General features: G+C 39.4%; 1 protein-coding gene across 2 annotated transcripts; it reads right to left on the bottom strand.

Moving 5' to 3' along the window:
- Positions 1-1,897: 1,897 nt before the first annotated feature.
- ALAS1 (5'-aminolevulinate synthase 1) lies at positions 1,898-15,312 on the bottom strand. Of its 2 annotated transcripts, none has more exons than XM_034439416.3 (11): positions 14,656-15,312; positions 12,873-13,120; positions 11,414-11,626; positions 10,620-10,769; positions 10,287-10,509; positions 9,080-9,264; positions 7,241-7,420; positions 6,990-7,154; positions 5,799-6,067; positions 3,611-3,773; positions 1,898-2,185 (listed from the first exon to the last, which is right to left on the bottom strand). In XM_034439416.3, exons 2-11 carry the CDS (start codon positions 13,093-13,095, stop codon positions 2,025-2,027), a joined length of 1,932 nt encoding a protein of 643 aa, XP_034295307.1. In that variant the 5' UTR covers positions 13,096-13,120; positions 14,656-15,312; the 3' UTR covers positions 1,898-2,024. The 2 variants fall into 2 exon arrangements, with proteins under 2 accessions (XP_034295307.1, XP_087743858.1); XM_087887732.1 differs by lacking the exon at positions 14,656-15,312 and adding an exon at positions 13,235-14,637.
- Positions 15,313-21,506: the final 6,194 nt, after the last annotated feature.

Here is a 21,506-nt window from a genome sequence, read left to right on the forward strand (position 1 = left end):
ATGGCTTTTTTTCCTACTCAATTCTGCCAAACGCAGCGGGCCAAACTATTTCAGCTGCAGGTGAAAGCTATATGTGCCAGCTATTTTTCCTTTTGGTTAACAGAAGCATATTCCAAAAAGGCTGAAGAAAGAATTCAAAAAAGGATTGTGTAAGCATACAAAACATCTGTTAATACGTACTCTAGTAGTTCAAAATAAAGTTCAAGGTCCTAAGAGTTGCCAGATTAGATTCATAGTTCTTATGGATGTATCACAACATACTTAAGTCTGCAGTCATATGCACAAGCTCACACGCATTCATACACTTTATTTATATGGATGTAATTCCATTGAACTCGTTGAAGCTTATCTCTAAATACATATGGAAGTCCATCAAGTTTCCTTGGGAGACTGGTAATCTAACTTTATCTAACAGGCAACCTACAGGGTATCAGATAATACGCTTATTCCACCTTGTTCAGTATGAGAAGTTTGGGAATTTTACTAGATTTTAATAAGTGAGAAAACCAGGTATTGCTGAAAGGGGCAACAGTCTACCCTATGTTTTAATAACTCTAGCCTAACATCTAATAAAACTTAAGTTTGCTCCTTTACTATTCTTGTTAAAATACTTTTCAACCTTCCACCCCTATTTCCTTTTTCTTCAAACTTTTTTCCCTAGAAATACCAAGTTTGCTCACAATTGTATATGTACACTTTTGATGGCTTGTAATAAAGGCATTGTCCAAATATAGATTTTGGTATTGCAATAAATATGCATAGATAGTACTATTTGGCAAAAACAAACAAGGTATGTTTTTGCCAAATAGAAGCAAGCACATCATGCCAAGCCATAAGCCTGGTTTAGCAACCAAGATAGAACACTCTTGGAATCTAACTATGGCTTCATCTTATTTTGTCTGTGTAAAATCAGACTGTTATATACAGACTTCACCCTATCTGTGTCTTGATTAGGGAACTAATTAGTTGCATCAAAAAAAAAAAAAAAGGTACGCACATATGTCCTAGTTGTTCCCAACTCTAGGGGGTGGTGCTCATCTCCGTTTCAAAGCTGAAGAGCCAGCACTGTCCAAAGACATCTTCATGGTCATATGCCGCCATGACCAATTGTCAAAGGCGCATGGAACGCTGTCACCTTCCCCCCGAAGGTGGTCCCTATTTTTTTACTTGCATTTTTTACGTGCTTTCGAACTGCTAGGTTGGCAGAAGCTGGGACAAGTAACGGGAGCTCATCCTGTTACACTAGGGATTCGAACTGCTGAACTGCCTACCTTTTGATCGACAAGCTCGGCGTCTTTAGTCACTGAGCCACCGCGTCCCGATATAGCTACATCTAGTCAGGGACAAAACAAGACCTTGAGGAACCTGTGGAATGTTAAGAGGGATGGAGCTAACCTGATGTCCAGGAGAATATTCCACAAGGGGGAAGGCACCCTGGCAGAGAAAGCCTACCTTCTGGGACCTGCCAAATGTAATTCCCTGACAGACTGGCACCTCTGGTATGCCCTCTATGCCAGATCATACATATATTTCTAGTGTTTTGGACTTGAAGTACAAAGAAAAGTCCTCTAGTCCTTAATAGCTAGCCAATGTTTCTCTTTCGTTTTTCTCCTGTAGAAGCACTAAATATGTGGTATTCCTTCTGCACTCTGCTTTACCTCTTGCTATAAGTTGGCACATATCCCCCTCAAAGTGTGGCTGCATATAGATAAAATGTACAATGAAAATGTACAAGTTCATCTCATATTTAGTTTAAGTCATGGCACCATGTTACTAAAAAATGAAAGCTCGAATGTATTTATTAACATGGATCAGTTATATATTTCAAAATTAGTAGAAACATATTTTATATCTATTTAGACATGACAATGGGAAAAATGATTATAGAATAAAGAACTGAAAACATCATCTTAAAGTTTATTTTCCAGAAATTTGTTCAGACCATAGAGTAAGATGCACATAATAAGCTATAACATATATCTTGAATATCTGACTTCTAAACATAAATGAAGCTGCAATTTGTTTCAAGCAGTAGCTGACACAAGTTTACTCATTCCACTGAAGTAGGATCGTTCTCTTTCACTCATAACTTCAAAGTGCAACGGTCGACTACAGAAGTTACACTCCGCTGTGGAGTGGGGTTTTAATTCTAGGCCCACTTCCTTCCAGGTACTTAACAGGTTATCTGCAAGAAAAGGAAAACATAGTTGATAATTTAAAGAAGTTTACTTTCTTCCTCAATTGTAAGCTTTAATTTGTGAAAACATATTAATGACAAAAATCCAGCAAAACCTAAAACACTGGTTTTGTTCTTTCAGTAATAGATTCACTATTGTCTTAATACTAAATGAGTTAATTGCACATAAAGATTATCGTACTTTTCAGAGTATAAGATGCACACCTTCCACCCTAAAAGAGGTGGAAATATTGGTGCATCTTATACACCAAATACATCCATTTTTGGCCTCCAGAAACCCACCCCACTTGTCCTGTTTTTGCCCAAAACAGGCCCATTTTTTGCAAAAACGGGGTGCACAGAGGATTTGGGAGGCCTGGAGAGTGCTCCTGGGGGCTGGGGAGGGCAAAAACGTGATGCATGGGGGATTTGATAAGCCAAAAACGGGGCGTGTTTGCCCTTCCCAGCCCCCAGGAGCACTCTGCAGGCCTCCCAAACCCCCCAAGCATCACATTTTTGCCCTTCCCAGCCCCCAGGAACACTCTGGAGGCCTCCCAAACCCTCTGCGCATTCCCGTTTTTGCAAAAAATGGGACACGCAGAGGGTTTGAGAGGCCTGCAGAGTACTTTGCCCAGAGAGGGCAAAAACTTTTTGTTTACCTCTTCGAAATCTTGGTGCGTCTTACAGTCTGAAAACTACAGTACTTTTAAAAAGTTAAGTACTACTACCATTTAAGCATGTATGTTTGTGTGTGTGTTATACATCTCCTAGTAAAATCTTAAAATAATTCCAAAATCTATTATCTCTCTACCAAACTCTTTCTCTAGAAGTTGAAAAGTTAAAACATGCTAACATGTTTTGTCCCTTTCAAATGCTTTATACAGCCCTAAAACACAAATATGTGCTTTTGACACTTGTGGCTTATAGAGAGGCAGGAGATCATAGTCTATCATCTGAAGGGTCAATTCAAGAGCAAGTTATCAACAAGGAGGCATATTTGATTGAAGGCCCTTCAAAAATGAAACCAAGCAGTATTGATGATAATTTGTCTTAATTACAGAAAGAGGAAATTATTTAAACAAGTGCAGCTAAGCTAGATCCTTACTACTAGTCATAAAAAGCACTTGGCTAACAGATCTTATATTGTTATCATTGGTTGATTTTTCCTAGCTGCTATATATGTTATTTATAATTTTCTTATGTGTTTTTTCTTGTTTTTAAGTATTTTTAGCTTGCTGGAATTATGACATTTGGGACTGGCAATGAATAAACAAACTCAGCTTAGAAATTGAATGGTTGATACTGTTCTCTTTTTACAGCTGAGAAATTGCATATACAGGCCGGCAACATAGCACTTCCTTTTTCTATATGAAGATGTGTTCAGCAATGCATATTCTTGTCAAGTAACACCTTAAAGCTGTTTTTTTCACTCACCAATAAAATAATTCATCATTTGTGGGGTATGATGTGGTGTTGGGGCAATACGCAATAACTCTTCTCCACGTGGCACAGTGGGATAATTTATTGCCTGGACATAGATGCTATGTTTGTTCATCATTTTATCACAGATCTCAGTATTTTTAGCAGCATCTGCAACCTAAAGTTAATAAAAAAATCAGATGAGTTTCTAGGCTGGAGGCACAATTTCTTTTGACCAACTATAACTGTTCCTGGAAAAAAGTCAACCATTACATGGAACATTACTTACTTCTCATAACTGTGTCTTATCTTTGCTAATGAGATACAAACTATATAGAGACAATAGAAAAGTGGTTATGGAAAGAGCAGAGAAGGCAAGAGCCAGAGGAAGTTGGGAGAAGAGAATGGAACTTTTCTTGCCATCATCAGAGAGGGGGTTCTTTCAGTTATGTAGCCCCAATATATAATCCACTGCAAGGAAATTTGCAGCTCTGATGCACTCCCTGTATTTTTGAACTGTGATATGAACTCTTGGGAACAAATATTTTGTGGCAAACTGCTAAATATTAGATGCATGATTCTTGGTGGGGAAAAAAGGGTATGTCCCAAAATGACAAGAGAAAAAAGTGGCCCCATTCTATTTGGTATCATATTGGCATGCTATTGGGCCTCAGATGACAAAGTGATTTTTTTTACGAAGTACAGCTCTCAGCTCTCCATGTCCAAGATGCAAGTACCAGCAAACATCCTTCTATTCTCTCAAAATGTCAGTTAATCTTCACCATGTTAGGTATTTTCGCCAAGCTCTGTTAACTGAGCAATTCATTTGCTCTGGAAACAAAACAATTTTTCATTACCAAAAACAGTATGGAAATCAAATAACTTCCATCAAAAACTGTTATCACCTAATAATTCTTGAAAAGGTTTATTTTCCAGTCACCATCTAATTTAATGAGTCCTCCCCCATCCCTCTATCCATTTCTTTCTCTCTATACATGTCCGTCTCCCATTCTATGTATCAATAAACACAAACACACATCTCCTATATATGTACCCCAGGGGTGAAATGCTCCCAGTTTGGACCGGACTGGGCGATCCGGTAGCGATGGCGGCAGGTAGTTTGGAGAACCAGTAGCAAAAATCTCTGGCCCCCCCACCCATGCCCCCCCAATTGCCTGGTCCCCACTTGCCCACTTGCTGCTTCTTTCGGGCGTGCTCACTTTTCCTGCCTTGCTTCAGCTGCTGCAATCAATTGCATCAGCTAGCAACTCAATCTGTCTGCCTTGTGCCTTCAATTTGGTAAGTAACTTTTTTTTTGAGCTTTAAAAAAAGTTAATTGGGTTTTTTTTAGGAATTTTATTTTTTTTTAGACAGCAATTTAAAGTTAAGGAAGTTTTAAATTTAGCTGCTTTTATCTAAAAATCTAAAAATAAAATAAAATAATTAAATAAAATATTTGTGCAGCTTTCTGAGATTTGGTTTGTTTCTGTAGTGTTTCACTCTAACTACACAAACAACAAAATCTCACAAAGCTGTATATGGAATTTTGTGTAGAAAAAGTGTGAAAGTTGGTTTTTGAGCTTTTTGTGGCTGTGTGAGGTTCCTGCTTGTTGCAGGGGCCATTTTGGGTGAAGTGCAGCTGCTTTTACATTGTGTGTGTCAGTTGTGTTGTGTTGTGTGTGTGCAAAGTGTGAAAGTTGGTTTTTGAGGTTTTTGTGGCTGTGAGGTTCCTGCTTGTTGCAGGGGCCATTTTGGGTGAAGTGCAGCTGCTTTTACATTGTGTGTGAGTCAGTTGTGTTGGGTTGTGTTGTGTGTGTGTAAAGTGTGAAAGTTGGTTTTTGGTACCTCTTATTGTTTTGTGTACTTTATTTTTATTATTGATTATTATTGGCCACACCCACCCGGTTACCTGACCAAGCCACGCCCACCAATTAAGCCACACCCACAGAACCGTTAGGGAAAATTTTTAGATTTCACCCCTGATGACCTCCTATATAGGTCTGTGCATCTCTTCCACCTCTTACCGTCTATCTACTCCTATTCATTTATGCAACAGAACTAGCTATACATATATTAGGTTTAATACACAAAGTTTAACAAAAAGCAAAAAGTTATGATCTTTAAAGACATGTCTTTCCTCTATGCTACAAATTGTTGATGCTTCCAAACTTTATTGTAAAATCATAGCATGCTAAATATTTACCCTGATAGGAATGATATGACTGGGACAATGCACTACAGGAAGCCCAGCATCCATCAGTATTTGTCTCATGAGTTTAACATTACGTTGGTGTTGTCGACGAAGAGCTTGCCCCTCTGTACTTTTGAGTGTTCTCACAGATTCTAATGCACCAGCTAAAAGCATGGGTGGTAAGGAAGTGGTAAAAATGAAGCCAGCAGCATAGGAACGGACAGTATCTATTAAAGAACTTGTACTGGCAATATAGCCTCCCACACAACCAAAGGCTTTACCTGAAAGAAAAAAAGTAAAAGTCTCAGTTCTTGGCATCTCTCAATCAATACAAATAATACAAAAACTGGTATCTTAAGCAGTACTCTTCTAGTAGCAAATCTTCTTGCAGGAGGTACCTTTATCATAATACTGCCATCAAGTATTTCTGAATTTATTTTCTATACTATAAAGTAACACCTTAAATAAACCTTACTACATTCAAAATAAAGTAATGTGAAGCTTTCACTTGAAGTTTTGGGACATGATAAACTCTCCATACAAAGGTAGCAATTGTTCACTAAGTGAATTGCATGGAAGCTTAGATTTTGTCATCTATAACCAAAATTAGGAAATTGTTGTATAATGTTTTGTCATCTCTAATATATGTACTTATTTGCTCACTGCCTTTTGTGCAAGATCCCAAGAATGCAAACATACCAAACTCCACTTGTAAAGCAATCTACTGGGAAAGCATACTTTGGGTAAACCAATATCTCTAAATTGCAAAATGGAGTTGATTACAGTCCTCTCTCTATTGCATAATACTAACTGTCAGTTCATAGTTCCTTTAAATTTAAATGGATTAAATTAGTTTCCCATAGTTCAAATTATGCTTTGTTTGCCTTAAAGATTTTCAATCTTATATTTCACCTGTAGAAAATACTGCTTTCTACTCTATGTATTTACTAGTTCTGTTCCTACCAAGTGTCCTTACACAATTCCCTCATCAAATAAAGATCAAACCTGTCTTTAAAGATCTAAAAAGAAAAGCAGATTTTTGTAAAGTTAATTATATTTTCAGAAGATATTTTAATCTGAAGATAGAGTGGCCAGATTTAACCCAAAATCAATTATCTCTGAAGATTTAATGATTATTAATCACATTTTGACTCATTTTACTTAACCTTCAAACTAGACCTCAGCACATATGAATATACTTACCAAGTGTTCCAGAAATAATATCCATTTTATGCATTACTCCATCTCTGTCTCCAATGCCACCACCACGTGTTCCATAGAGTCCAACAGCATGTACTTCATCTACAAATGTAATTGCTCCATGCTCATGAGCCACATCACAAAGCTCTTCTAATGGACAAACTGCACCTAAAACAAGGTTATATTTATATTTTGGTTTTTATAAGTATCATTTCCAAAGTTTCAGTAACATGTGCCTCAGACATCAAACATACCATCCATTGAATGAACAGTTTCAAATGCAACAATTTTTGGAACAGATGGATTAGATTTTTTCAGGAGTTCTCTGAGGTGACCAACATCGTTATGTCGAAATATATGCTTTGGTACTCTACTGTTTCGAATCCCCTGAATCATAGAAGCATGGTTTCCTGAATCTGAGTAAATTTCACAATCTGAGAAAAGAAAGAAAAAAAAAAGAATAAATGCAACCCAACAGTTTAAAACATTACAGTCTGATCTTCTTAACTTGGGTACTTATTGATTTACAAAATAGAACTGGGGCAACTGACTAAGCAAGTTGGAAACCAGATGATTCCAAGTGGCAACTAATACCTCATCCTCAGTAACAGCAGCAATTTCATGGATCCCTCTAGCTATGTATCAAATAAAAATCATGAGGCAAGAAAACTCTTCCAACTCCCTCAAATATTGGAGCTACAAGCAGATATTACTAAATTGCTCTTATCTAACATCAATTATCTAACATCTAAGGGATGCGGTGGCTCAGTGGCTAAGACATTGAGCCTGTCAATCGAAAGGTCAGCAGTTCGAATCCCTAGTGCCGTGTAACGGGATGAGCTCCTGTTACTTGTCCTAACTTCTGCCAATCTAGCAGTTTGAAAGCACATAAAAAATGCAAGTAGAAAAATAGGGACCACTTTTGGTGGGAAGGTAACAGCGTTCCGTGCACCTTTGGCATTTAGTCATGCTGGCCACATGACCACGGAGACATCTTCAGACAGTGCTGGCTATTCAGCTTTGAAACAGAGATGAGCAGCACCCCCTAGAGTCAGGAACGACTAGTACATATCTGCGAGGGAAACCTTTACCTTTAACATGGATTTCAATTTTTGTTTTTTGGCAACAATTACAGAAATCCAAGTTGTTATTTTTTTTTAAAAGGGTGGAAAACCCGATAGCTAGGATAGTACATCGAAAAGATAAATTTTATGCTAGAGATACAGTTCTTATAAGGTGATAACAATGTTTTGGAGTTACACTAGTGCTGCTATGACATGTTTCCTTGTTTTATGAAATGTTTTAGAAATCTAGTTTAGCATGATGGATTCTATCAAAATTAAGTTTTTCTTGATTGTATGGATTTTAGGAGAATCTTGCAAGAAAAATACTCAATTTTATTAAAGGTAAGCATAAGCATGTAGGTATATCAGCATATATCTTATACACCTGGTTTTTAAAAGAAGCTCCTGATGAAGAGTTAGCAAAAAGTACAGATATGGAATTACCATCTACCCTTAATAAACTACTAAAATTACCAGTTATGGTTAAAAAGTTATGGTTTTGAACCAGCAACTATTCTTATTTGCAACAACTGCATTTAAAAGGAAATCAATGCAATATAGTACAGGTAATCCTTGTCTTACAACCATTCATTTAGTGACTGTTTAAAGTTACAATGGCACTGAAAAAAGTGACATGACCATTTTTCATATTTACGACCACTGGAGCATCCCTGTGGTCATATGATCAAAATTCAGATGCTTAGCAACTGGCATGTATTTATGACAGTTGCAGTGTCCTGGGATCATGTGATCATCCTTTGCGACTTTTGACAAGCAAAGTCAATATGGAAGCCAGATTCATTTAACAACTGTGTTGCTAACTTAACATCTGCAGTGATTCACCAAACAACTGTAGCAATCAAGGTTGTAAAGTGGGGCAAAATTCACTTAACAACTGTCCTCCTTAGCAATGGAAATTTTGGGTTTGATTTTGGTCGTAGGGTGAGAACTACCTGTAGAAGAAAATGCTATGGAATTGTTATGTAAAATTATTTACTTTGTAAAATAATAGGAAAAATTGGATCTTACCTGGTAGCATTTTAGCTAATGTGAAGAGTGTTGAATCATTTGCTACAAAGCAAGAAGAGAACAAAAGAGCAGCATCTTTTCCATGAAGATCAGCCAATTCTTTTTCAAGATCAACATGAAATTTGCTGGTTCCCGAAATATTCCTCGTGCCTCCTGCTCCTGCACCATGTTGTTTCAGTGTTTCCCTGTGAGAAAGGTTCCAACAGTGGCATCAGTGGCACTACTTGGGATAACATTATACTTGCAAATTGGGTTTATGCTATTTCATATAATTATTTCTAGAGTACTTAATTATCACAGATTTTATCCAAGATTCCAAAATCTTAATGAACAAGTAACCAATTTGATGAATTTAATGAATAAGCCTCAAAAATAGGTTCTGTCTCAAAAAAGATTATTTTTTTTTTTAAAAAAAAAGGACTGCCAAAAACGCACACAGTTTAATCAAGTAATCCAGTTTGGATCATGGGGCTGAATCCACATCAGTCATGCTTCAGAGCTGACCCAATGAAATCACGAGATACGAAGCAGTAACGACCAAAGCTAATCTCACTGATTTTACAATTTTACTGTGGCCAACTCTGCACAGGAAAAGAAATCTGGGCATCTGTTGCAGTATTCTTAAAAGAATAGTAATACAAGAGCTTGACATTTGAAGGGAATGACTAGAGTAGAAAGTGTTAGCATGCTTCGGGTCCCTTCTTTGAAAACTTGCCACCTAGTGGGACCATGGAAGCATGCCTTTTCTATGGCTGTCCCACATTATGGAATAGAATGAAGTTATCCAGATCTGGTTGTGGGGAATTCCGGGGGACGATTCAATGCTGGATTTTTGTTTCGATTTTATGATTTATGGTTTTATAGTTACAGGGTTTTACTGCTTTTGGGAGCCACAGAGACTTGGGTGTAAGATGACTGGCCACACAAAACTTTTAAATAAATAAATATAGCTATTCTATTTTCCACTGGACCTTCGGAAGACCAAGTGGGGAAAAGGGTTGCCTTGAGGTGAGATGGGCAACAAATGAATTTAATAATAATAAGACAGTATTAGGTACAAGAGGGATCCTCAAGATTTATCTGACACAGAACTTCATAATCAAAGAAGATTTAGAAATTAACTCATCTGGTCACCTTCTTAAAACGATTGTACAAAATTCTACACAACACTAATTAAAAACACTTTATTTTTAATTAAAATACTTACATAACAGCTCCACAAACTCTAGGGTGGCGACTCATCCCAAGATAATCATTGCTGCACCAGACAGACACTTCTTTCTTGTTGATTAAGGAGTCTGAATAATCATCTGCCAGGGGAAAAATCTGGGCTCTTCGATTCACAGTTTTAAACACACGATATGTATGATCTTTTTTCTTCTCATCAATCTTCTTCTCAAAAAACTGATCATATTGAAAAGTCGAGACAGCTAAAAATGAAAATACTAAGGTGAAATATTATTTCTATTTAGATTTAGCAAAACATTGAAAGCTGAAAGTTTTGATTTCTATCAGTCAGTTCAATAAAGCTAATCCTTACACTTTGGCAAGTTTTCCTGAAGCAGATGAGATACCCTTTCTGGCCTCTGCTTCAACATTATGTCCTGGAATTTCTTCAACAAGCCATTTTTCTTTTCACCATCCATCTCAGCATTAACCTCAACAGTACTTTCTGATGTTTGGGTAAATTCTATACAATAAAATATAGTAACATTAACAATTTAAGAAGCCATTCCAGAATAGTTGAATTGTTCAAAAAGATTTCATATACAATATTACTGAACGGTTCTATATGTTACGTTTTTCATATGTAAAGCCTGTTTGATAAATATAAGCTATTACAGGGATTCTCATGGGCAACAACTATTTTATATGCCTTTCATTTAGGATACGGCGTATGTAATTCATTCTGATTGTGGCCTAGTGTCATTCAATAAGTGTCATAAAGAAGTTTTATTATTTAATCCAGATGAGTATTAAATATCAGCTAACAAAAAATCTAAGCCAAACAGAAAAAAGAGCTCAATGATACTTTAAAATCTGGGTAAAAAGCACTCCCTTCTTTAAATCAAAGTTTGCTGCAATTATTAGACAAGGGAAGTATGTAAAATCAATAGATGAACAACATGGGATTTTAAGCAGAATTACTATTTATTTATTTATTAGATTTATATTGCCGCCTATTCGCCCATGACGACTATTTGAAAAGTGTTGCAAATTTGTATCTGATTTTAAAAGTTTAAAATTTCTCCTCTTTAAATCTGCTTAGCACAACTCCTTTTTGTATGTTGTATAAACAAACAAACACTCAAGACTTTCACAAGGGCAACACACCTTTTCTTACAGCTTGCATTTCTTCCACATCCTCCTGGAGTTCCCGGCTGGCTTCACAGAAAACATTGTTTCCTTCATTCACCTGAGCTGCCAAGAATGGGCATTTACTAACAGGAGCTTGATTAGCACTTGGGCTACCAGCAGATGGTTCACTTACAGAAAGCTGGGGTCTGCTTGGGTTTTGCTTAGCCACATCTGTGGAGTTTTTGTTCTCTGAATGAAAAAATAAATCATTACGGAATAGAAAAATGTGAAGCGGTCATTGAACAGGTATTTTTTATGCCTCTGTACTTTGTGTAATATTGCTTACCGTCAAGAAGAACATTCTAATAGGAACATTATGTATTCTTTTAGTGTCTTAAATGCACCTTGTGTGCACTGCATTATTCAAGGTCCCTTAAGTATCAAAAAGATGGGTTTCCTTCAAAAACTATTAGCATTGAAGATATTTTCTACTCAAAGCCTTCCAAAGAGCAGATTTAAGCTATCCAGCAACTCTATGCCTTAGACTATGCTGTCCATTATTTTGCTTTCCTATAAATATTTTTATATTTATTGTCTAACAGCACATTTATTGAAAAACAACTTCATTTCACTATTTGCATTTTAATAACTTGAAAAATCCAGATCAGCTATACTTTCCATCAGCTGTTTTGACTGAATACATGCATACAATTGTAGCCAACAGAATCCTTTGCATGCTATTGTGTTTGCTCTGAAGAAAATTGTTAGATAATTATATCTACTTATAAGAATAAACATACTATGAAGTTCAAACAATGCTGTGAATTTATAGCTTCTAGAAATTTCCTTCCTATTAGCAGGCTTTAGAAGCCTTATTACTTAATGCACTAAAAGTATACTTTAGTAGTGCCTAAAACAGTTGTTGAAAATATTTTCTACAATAAAAGCAAGAGATTATAACAAGCCTTTTTCCATTTGGGGCAGCTATAGCATACTGCTCTACACAAGGTCAACTTAGTTTGCATGCTATTTTTCTAGCTTTATGCTTTTCTTCACCTCTGTTCCTAGTTTCTGCTGGATGCAAAGTACATTATACTTTGGCCTTTAACTCATGGAATGATGTTCAAAGTTTAAATAGTCTGCTGACTTTCCCAAAAATTGTCAGATAGACTTAACATATGAAATGTTATTATCAAGTCAATTTATCAATTAAGAAATAAAGTGCAGCATGCTTCAATGCAGTGCTTATGTCCCAGATTACTTCTAAATGGAATAAATTGTTAAACAATGTATACAAGAACATTTTCCCCATGTGAGGCAAAAGATTTTTGCAAGATCGAATCAGGGTTGGTTACTGGGACCAGAGGTTTACTCTTCTTCAGACCCAGATTTGATCTTGCAATATTATCCTGGGACACGTATATTTGCCTTCATTTGTAAAAAAATTTTTGTTCATGGCAGATCAAATTAGTCAATTTAATAAGTGTAGACTTACTCTCATTGGCAGAAGTGGATTCTTCGGTTTGCTGGCAGTGAGTTGCTGAAGTGCTTATAGCTCTTGAAGCAGGCTTGGTCCCAACTTCCATCATTTTGGGGCAATTCTGAGCATAGAATAGAAGGGATTTGCCAGCTTTCTGCAAGAAAGCCTGGGATACTCTTGACAGGAATGGGCAACGACGGACAATGGTTTCCATTTTCAGAAGTTTGGCTGAAAGCATAAAATAAATCTGCACCTCATATACCCTAAAATGCAAACAGAAAATGTACACAATTGTTTACTTTCAAGTTAAATGCTTGGGGTTTTTGATATACAATTTATCATATTTAGAAAGTACTGTAACAAAATAATTCACTCACAGAGCTTTGGATCTATTTGAAGCTTTTATATATACATGAGATACCTTACAGCTTACACTATCTATCTACAGGCTAAGTCTTGGGGAAAAGCCTTTCTTTTGCAATAGTGCCTATGTGTGAAGCAATCTTTTCACAGCTACAGCAAGTTAACAAATTTAGTACAACCACATAAAATCAGACCACACTAAGCTGTATGAATATCTGGAAACATTGATATACAAATTCAGAATTATGTACCTCTTGTACTGCTCTAAAGACAAATATGTGATATACTGGAAAATATATTGCAACATAACTTTTTTGCTAAGTAGTTTGTTCTGCACCGAGTTATCGGACTACAACTTAAACCTTGAAATTAACCTTCCATCTATTGGAAGGGGCAGGCTTTGTGTACCTAAAGTTACCCTACAATATAAGCAGTGGTGGGATTCAAGTAATTTAACAATCGGTTCTCTGCCCTAATGATTCTTCCAACAACCAGTTTGCTAAACTGCTCAGAAAGTTAACAACCGGTTCTCCCGAATTGGTGCGAGCTGGCTGAATCCAACCACTGAATATAAGTCTTTGAAGTGTTAACATGATCTTGGAAGCAGCGTTTCCAAGATCCTGAAATAATTGCAAGGGATTATTCTATAGCATAACCTATGGTAAATAAAACAATTGAAGGAAAGAAAATTGGGGGGGGAGGATCCAAAACTAAACCTAACTGGTACCCTAAGTTGACTGTATGGGTGCCTTCAAGACAGCCTTGACTCCTGATGACTGCCTGCACAAGTCCCTACAGTTTTCTTGGCAAGGTTGCCAGAAGCGGTTTGCCATTGCCTCCTTCCCAGCGCTGAGGGAAAGCGACTGGTCCAAGCCACCCAAGCTGCCTTTGGACCTCAAGAGGCGACTAGAACCGGCGTGTTCCAGGTTCTAGCGCCTGCTGCCTTTAACCACGACACCAAACTGGTCCCCAGCTGGTCCATAGGTGCTTGAAAACCCCTTCCTAAATGTAAAGAGGCTTCAACCCAGCAGTCCCTGAGATGCCCTTTCTCCCTGGGACGCAGCCAGGCCGGGTCGTTTGGGATTCCTGGCCAAGAGAGCGCCGTTCTCTGTGGCGCCTCTTTTCCTTTAAACCGAGAGACAAGGGCGGGGAGGGTGAGGTTTCCTCCCGAGGACGAAGCCCTCTCCGGCCGCCGCCTGCCACCGCCCCGGCGATTCAAAGAGGCGGCCAAAGACGCTCGCCGCCCGTCCCCGGTTAAACCCCTCCGGCGCCTCAGCTGGGCGGCCTCGCACAAGGTCAAGGCGAGGAGAAGCCCCCCCGCCCCACCCGAGCCGCCGCTTTCCTCCTCTCCTCCCCCCACGCCCCGAACTCCAGGCTGTCCTCGCGCTGGCCGTCAGTCGCGCGCGCGCACCTCCCTGGCCCCGCCGGCCCTCACCTGCCAAACCTTTTCCCGTTCTGAGAGGTTCGCTCGGAACGCTTATGTATATAAGTTGAGCGCAAGGGCGAATTGCGCAGGCGCGGACGGAGATGCGCCCCCGGCTGGATCTTGGCAGCTGCGCAACTTGGAGCAGTCTCGCAAGAGAGACGGAAGTAATCCGTCTCTCTGTTGAATGTATCGCTCCGCGGCGGTTAAAAAAAAAAGAGCCCTTTGGGTCCCGCCGCTTTCTTAGACCGAGATGGAGGCGGGGGGGGGGGGGGGGTAGGTGGGTTGGGGGGCGTCGCGGTGAGGAAAGAAGGAGGCGATAAGGGGAAGGGAACGCATCACGTTTCATGAATAAGCGGAATTGCAGCCAGTAAATACTGTAGAGTCGGAGGTGCTGATCTCTCCAAGGGAGAAGGGTAGTTAGGCTTTGTGTCTGGTTATCTCTTTTCTTTTCCAAGCTTTCAGGCTCAGAGTATGTGTATTTCGTAAGTATAAAACAAGTTGCTGCCTTAATGGTCGCTTTGCGACTTCTTCACGTGCCCCTCGCCCCCTTTTCCGGAAAGTTGTTCCTAAAGTGGGCAGGGTAGGTAGTCACGCGAATGCACCGATCCGTAGCGGTGAAGCCAAACTAGGACACGGAGCACCCTCGACCGGTTGCGGCCAGAGGTTGCGTAAATTCCTGGGATGAGTGTGTGCTCAACGTGGGGAATTTCCCCTCCTTGTCGGCCTCTGCAGCGGGAAGAAAGGAAGGAGATCTTTGGAAAGATGCACTTTAGGCCCATATAGGAAACTTTAGGAAATCCGCATGAATAGTATTTCTTTTTTAAACAATAATTTCTCTTAAAAAGAAGTCCATTGGATTCAAGCTAACGCGCTTGGATTGCAGACAGGCTTATTTTAACCTCTATTCCTAGGAGTGGGAGTTTTGTATCTTCCAAGTGGGGAAAAGGAAAGATTCTGTCTTTTCAAAGGGTAAAGTATTCCCTTAGATCTTCCTCCTTTCTGTTAATGAGGATGGCCGTCCTGTTTGCCAGGCTCGGAGAAAAGCGCAGATAGTCAGGATGATCTGGATCAAGTTTGACCCGTTTGTCCTAGGTTGGAAACGAGGAGCAATCAGAGCTGCCAATCTTCTCTTGCCTTTCTGGAAAACCTGTTCCGCAATCTCAACTCTACAGTAGTTTGCATGGGAAAGTCTGTGTTCCTACCAATGCCTGCTGGGGAGGAAAGGTTCTGGCTTAAGATACTTCGGTGAACCCCGTGATCATTAAAATGATCATTAAAATCATTTAGCATTATGTGTGAACCCAGCCAATTGTATATTTAGTGAAACTTGGCTTAAGATAATAGGAAGCCAACCTACACATATTCAAATGCATGTGCTCTCTCAATAATGGCTTCAACTTTTCAGAAACAGATCGGTGTTGTGAATGGGGTCATACCTCAAACACTGTATCTTAGGCACCTCTGAAAACTACAGAAAAGCTGTTTTTTCAGCTTGTCACAGCACAAATAAAGCTGGTCTCCAGGGCTGAGAAGCAGGGCTCTGTGGTCAAATCTCCAATCTTCATTACAGGTGCTTATTGTGTTGCTTGTATTTTTACATTATACATTAGCCTTTTATCACCAAATGGAACTTAATCAATGTTTGCCTCAGGGCAGCAGAGGCAGACTTCATTTTATACTTGTAGGCCTGATGCTCTATAATTTAAGTTTAAAATGTGAACTGGCAAAGACATAGAATGTGTTTTTTAAAAAAACGTTTGAGTTGGCATGTTATGAAACTGTTGTAACAATGGATGGGCAGAGTGCAGGCAAGTGAGGGATGGACATGTTTATAGCTGAAGAAAAACAGGGCATCCAAAGACACCTCCCATACAATAAAATGCTGGCCTGGACCCAAAGGCTTGGCTAAAATTTGACTGAAAAATTCCAGTCTACACCAGCTAAGAGAGATTTGATTGTACTATCTATTCACTAAATTTGCAAGCAAAGGTATACTGTATTGGGAAACGCTATCTCTTTGTTTAAGGAAAGCAGGGTTAAAATTTGAACCTGAATGTTTTGGTCTTGGTTTTCAATAGCTGAAGTGTAAAGTAATTTAAAAGTTTAGCTAAAAATTTAGTTCTGCAGCTGTTGAACTGCCTTTCAGAAGCAAGAGGGGGTAAACAACTTGAAAGCTAGAAAGCTTCAAATATTCCTTATAACAATATATTTTTGTAAAGCAAAGAGAAACCCTCAAAATGAACTATAATATATAATTATTTTTGAATTGCAGTGGTAAGCCAGACAATATTGAGAAGTCTGAGCTCTGAAAGGAATTTGCTTCCTAACCAAGTCCATATTTATTTTATACTAATAGTGGTAAGTAGTGCTTTACCACAATGTATGAAGGCTAGTCCCTTTCCCTTTCTCTATTTGGTTCAGAGTTAAAACGTGGCTGTCTTTCTTCTAATAAAAGAAAGTGGGCAGGGAACAAACAGGAGTAGGCGTGTGACTTATTTCCTGATTATTGCATGCGAAAGTTGTGTGACCTCAGTGCTATGATTCAACAATTCTGAAGTTTGATAATTCACAACAGTAATATATGCAATGTAACCAATGAAAACAAAATGACTTCAGGGATATTGGAAGAGTTTCTGTTTCTTAAACTGTATGCTACTACATTGCTTTTTTCTACATTCTCAGGTTTACGTATTGTATTATTGTTTATTTTTATCCTGCCTTTATTATTTTTATAAATAACTCAAGACGGTGAGTGTATCTAATGCTCCTTACTTAGTTTCCGGAGAAGGGTGGCATATAAATCAAACAAACAAACAAACAAACAAATAAAATAAAATAAAATAAAATAAAATAAAATAAAATAAAATAAAAAAATATAATATAATATAATAATATAATATAATATAATATAATATAATTAATATAATATAATATAATATAATATAATATAATATAATATAATATAATAAAATAAATAATAAAATAAAATAAAATAAAATAAAATAATAAAATAAAATAATAAAATATAATATAATAAAATAAAATAAAATAATAAAATAAAATAAAATAAAATAAAATAAAATAAAATAAAATAAAATAAAATAAAATAAAATAATAAAATAAAATAATAAAATAATAAAATAATAAAATAATAAAATAAAATAAATAAAATAAAATAAAATAAAATAAAACCACGCTAGACCTGGTTTTTGTCTCTGGTCAGTGGTTGAGTGATCTTGAGATAGGGGATATAGTGATCGAGCCCTTGTCATGGTCAGATCACTCCCTCCTTCGCTTTGACCTTCGAACCGCCACACCCCGCCGCAGGGAGGCGGAACCACTGAGGTGGTACCGCCCCAGGCGCCTGATGGATCCTGATAGGTTCCAGACGGAGCTTGGGCCATTTCCTGAGGCTCTGGCACACGGCTCGACTGAGGAGCTGGTGGCCGCCTGGGATAGGGCGGCCGCTGGAGCTTTGGATCGGGTCGTGCCTTTGCGGCCTCTGACCCGGCGTCGATCTCGCCTGGCTCCTTGGTTCACCGAGGAGCTGAGGGAGATGAAGCGCCGGAAAAGACGCCTGGAGAGTGGTTGGAGGGCCAGCCATTCTGAATCTGACCGAACACTGGTAAGGTCTCATATTAGGACCTACCTGGTGGCGATAAAAGTGGCGAAGTATAACTATTTTGCCACTCTTATTGCGTCATCAGATAATTGCCCGGCTGCCCTGTTTAGGGTGACCCGCTCCCTGCTCCACCAGGAAGCGCGGGAGGACCCCTTGGAGGGTAGAGCCGAGGATTTTGTACAGTATCTGTATGACAAAATCGCTCAGATTCGGGAACATCTGGACTCTGACTGGATAGATTCAGCGGGGAGGACAGAGGCAGGTCTTGTGAGTATTATCTGGGAAGAGTTTGATTCTGTGACGCCCGAAGACGTGGACAGGATACTGGGCAGACTGAGCGCAGCCACATGTTTACTGGACCCGTGTCCCTCCTGGTTGGTGCTGGCCTCTCGGGAGGTTACACGAGGCTGGCTCCAGGGGATTATAAATGCTTCCTTGAGTGAGGGTGTCTTCCCTGCCGCCTTGAAAGAGGCGGTGGTGAGGCCTCTCCTCAAGAAACCTTCCCTGGACCCGGCAGTGTTGGCAAATTATCGTCCAGTCTCCAACCTTCGCTTCATTGCGAAGGTTGTTGAGAGTGTGGTAGCGCGACAGCTCCCCCAGTACCTGGATGAATCGTCGTATCTGGATCCGTTCCAGTCGGGCTTCAGGCCTGGGTACAGCACGGAAACGGCATTGGTCGCGTTGGTTGATGATCTCTGGAGGGCTCGGGACAGGGGTTGTTCCTCTGTCCTGGTCCTATTAGACCTCTCAGCGGCTTTTGATACCATCGACCATGGTATCATGCTGCACCGGCTAGAGGAGTTAGGGGTGGGGGGCACCGTCCTACGGTGGTTCTCCTCCTTTCTCTCTGACCGGTCGCAGTCTGTGTTGACAGGGGGGCAGAGGTCGACCCCGAGGCCCCTTGTATGTGGGGTGCCACAAGGGTCGGTCCTCTCGCCCCTTCTGTTCAACATTTATGTGAAGCCGCTGGGTGAGATCATCCGTGGTTTCGGGGTGAAGTACCACCAGTACGCTGACGATACTCAGCTGTACATCTCCACCCCGGACCACCCCAATGATGCCCTTGAAGTGATGTCCCGGTGCCTGGAGGCCGTGCGGATCTGGATGGGGAGAAACAGACTCAGGCTCAACCCATCCAAGACCGAGTGGCTGTGGTTTCCGACATCCCGATATAGTCAGTTGGCGCCATCACTGACTATTGGGGCCGAGTCATTGCCCCCCACGGAGAGGGCTCGCAACTTGGGTGTCCTCCTGGACTCACGGCTGTCTTTAGAAGAGCATATGACGGCCGTGGCCAGGGGGACTTTTTATCAGGTCCGCCTGATTCGCCAGTTGCGTCCCTTTCTGGATCGGGACTCGTTAAAAACGGTCACTCATGCTCTTGTCACTTCCCGCTTGGACTACTGCAATGCTCTCTACATGGGGCTCCCCTTGAGGAGCACCCGGAGGCTCCAGCTGGTCCAGAATGCGGCCGCGCGGGTGGTTATGGGAGCGACGTGGCGCTCCCATGTGACCCCCCTCCTGCACGAGCTGCACTGGCTCCCGGTGGTCTTCCGGGTGCGCTTCAAGGTTTTGGTTACCACCTTTAGAGCGCTCCATGGCATCGGACCGGGGTATCTACGAGACCGCCTTCTGCTACCAATAGCCTCTCACCGACCAGTACGCTCCCATAGAGAGGGGCTCCTCAGGGTGCCGTCGGCCAAACAGTGTCGACTGGCGGCCCCCAGGGGGAGAGCCTTCTCTGTGGGGGCACCTACCATCTGGAACGAGCTCCCCCCAGAGATACGGAAGATCCCGGACCTGCGCACGTTTCGCCGTGCTCTCAAAACTTTTCTATTTCAACAAGCTGGCCTGGCCTAACTCCCCTCTTTTAAATTCTTAAATTTTAAATTTTTTAATTCATGATTTTATAAATTGGGTGTTTTAATCTGTGTTTCGGCCGAAATATTTAATAATTTTAAGGGATTTTTAATATTTGTATTGTCTGTATTTTATCTTGGCTGTTCACCGCCCTGAGTCCTTCGGGAGTAGGGCGGTATAGAAATTTGATTAATAAATAAATAAATAAATAAATAAATAAAATAAAATAAAATAAATAATAAAATAAAATAAATAAAATAATAAAATAAAATAATAAAATAAAATAATAAAATAAAATAAAATAAATAAAATAAAATAAAATAAAATAAAATAAAATAAAATAAAATAATAAAATAAATAGCAAGCAAGCAAGCTTGCTATGCCCAGTTTTTCTCCAACTTGATGTTGCATTCTGGAGGCTTCAGAAGTTTGCATTTACCATTGGGTATTTACTTTTTATAGGGGTCAGGATTGGATTGTTCTTCTCTTAAAACTTCAACATGGCTATTTACAATTCTTGGATATATTCACAAAGAAAAATATGCTGTTTCAAATAAATGGCCTGTGCAGTCCCTTTTCCCAGAGAGGCCAATTAATTAATAGAATGGTCATGCTCAGTGCCCTACCAGCCATCCTCTCATGTTTCCCATGGTATTGAAAGACATGGGACCTCTTAACAATAGTTATAATATCTATTAATCACAATTAGTAATTTTATTGCATTGTTAAAAGCATAAAAGTATATTGTAGATATTGCACATGTACTGTATGCTTTTCCTCTTCTTCCCTATCCTCCCAAATCCATATAAAATACTAAATATCTCATTTTATAGATTATTTTGACAATATGGTAGGTAATAACATCAGCAAGATGGGATATTATTAGCATACTGTAATTGAGTAGCGGTAGCTACAGTGCTCTGTAGTTAATCTTCTCTTTCAGTAACTATTCTATTCATTTTATCAGATACACAGAGCTACTTTATGAAGAAGCAAACTTCAGGCATAGCCTTTCATTTCTGCTTTATGAGCTCCAGTGATCAAAGGGTCGTGCAGTAAAGCTTAATTGGTTTAATGAGACATATCTTGTTGAATGACTCCTTTGAATCAGAAACAAAGAATATAGGCAGCACTTTATGGCAAAGAAGCCAGACTAATGTAAGACCAGTAGTGAAAAAAGGAAGAAAGAAAGGCTAATTAATTTAAGACACTTTAAGACAGACATGGTTGGCTATGGGCCCTAGTTTCTTAGCTGTGCATTTAATGGAAGTCTTTTTAAATCTCTTTTAGTTTTACGATTGATATAATCTGAAGGTAGAAGAATTATAAAATTGGACATCATAATTATAGAAAAACCTTTGCATGTTGCTATTATATT

The sequence above is a fragment of the Pantherophis guttatus genome, chromosome 2 (genome assembly GCF_059756535.1).
Source record: "Pantherophis guttatus breed Tessera chromosome 2, ASM5975653v1, whole genome shotgun sequence".
NCBI lineage: Eukaryota > Metazoa > Chordata > Lepidosauria > Squamata > Colubridae > Pantherophis > Pantherophis guttatus.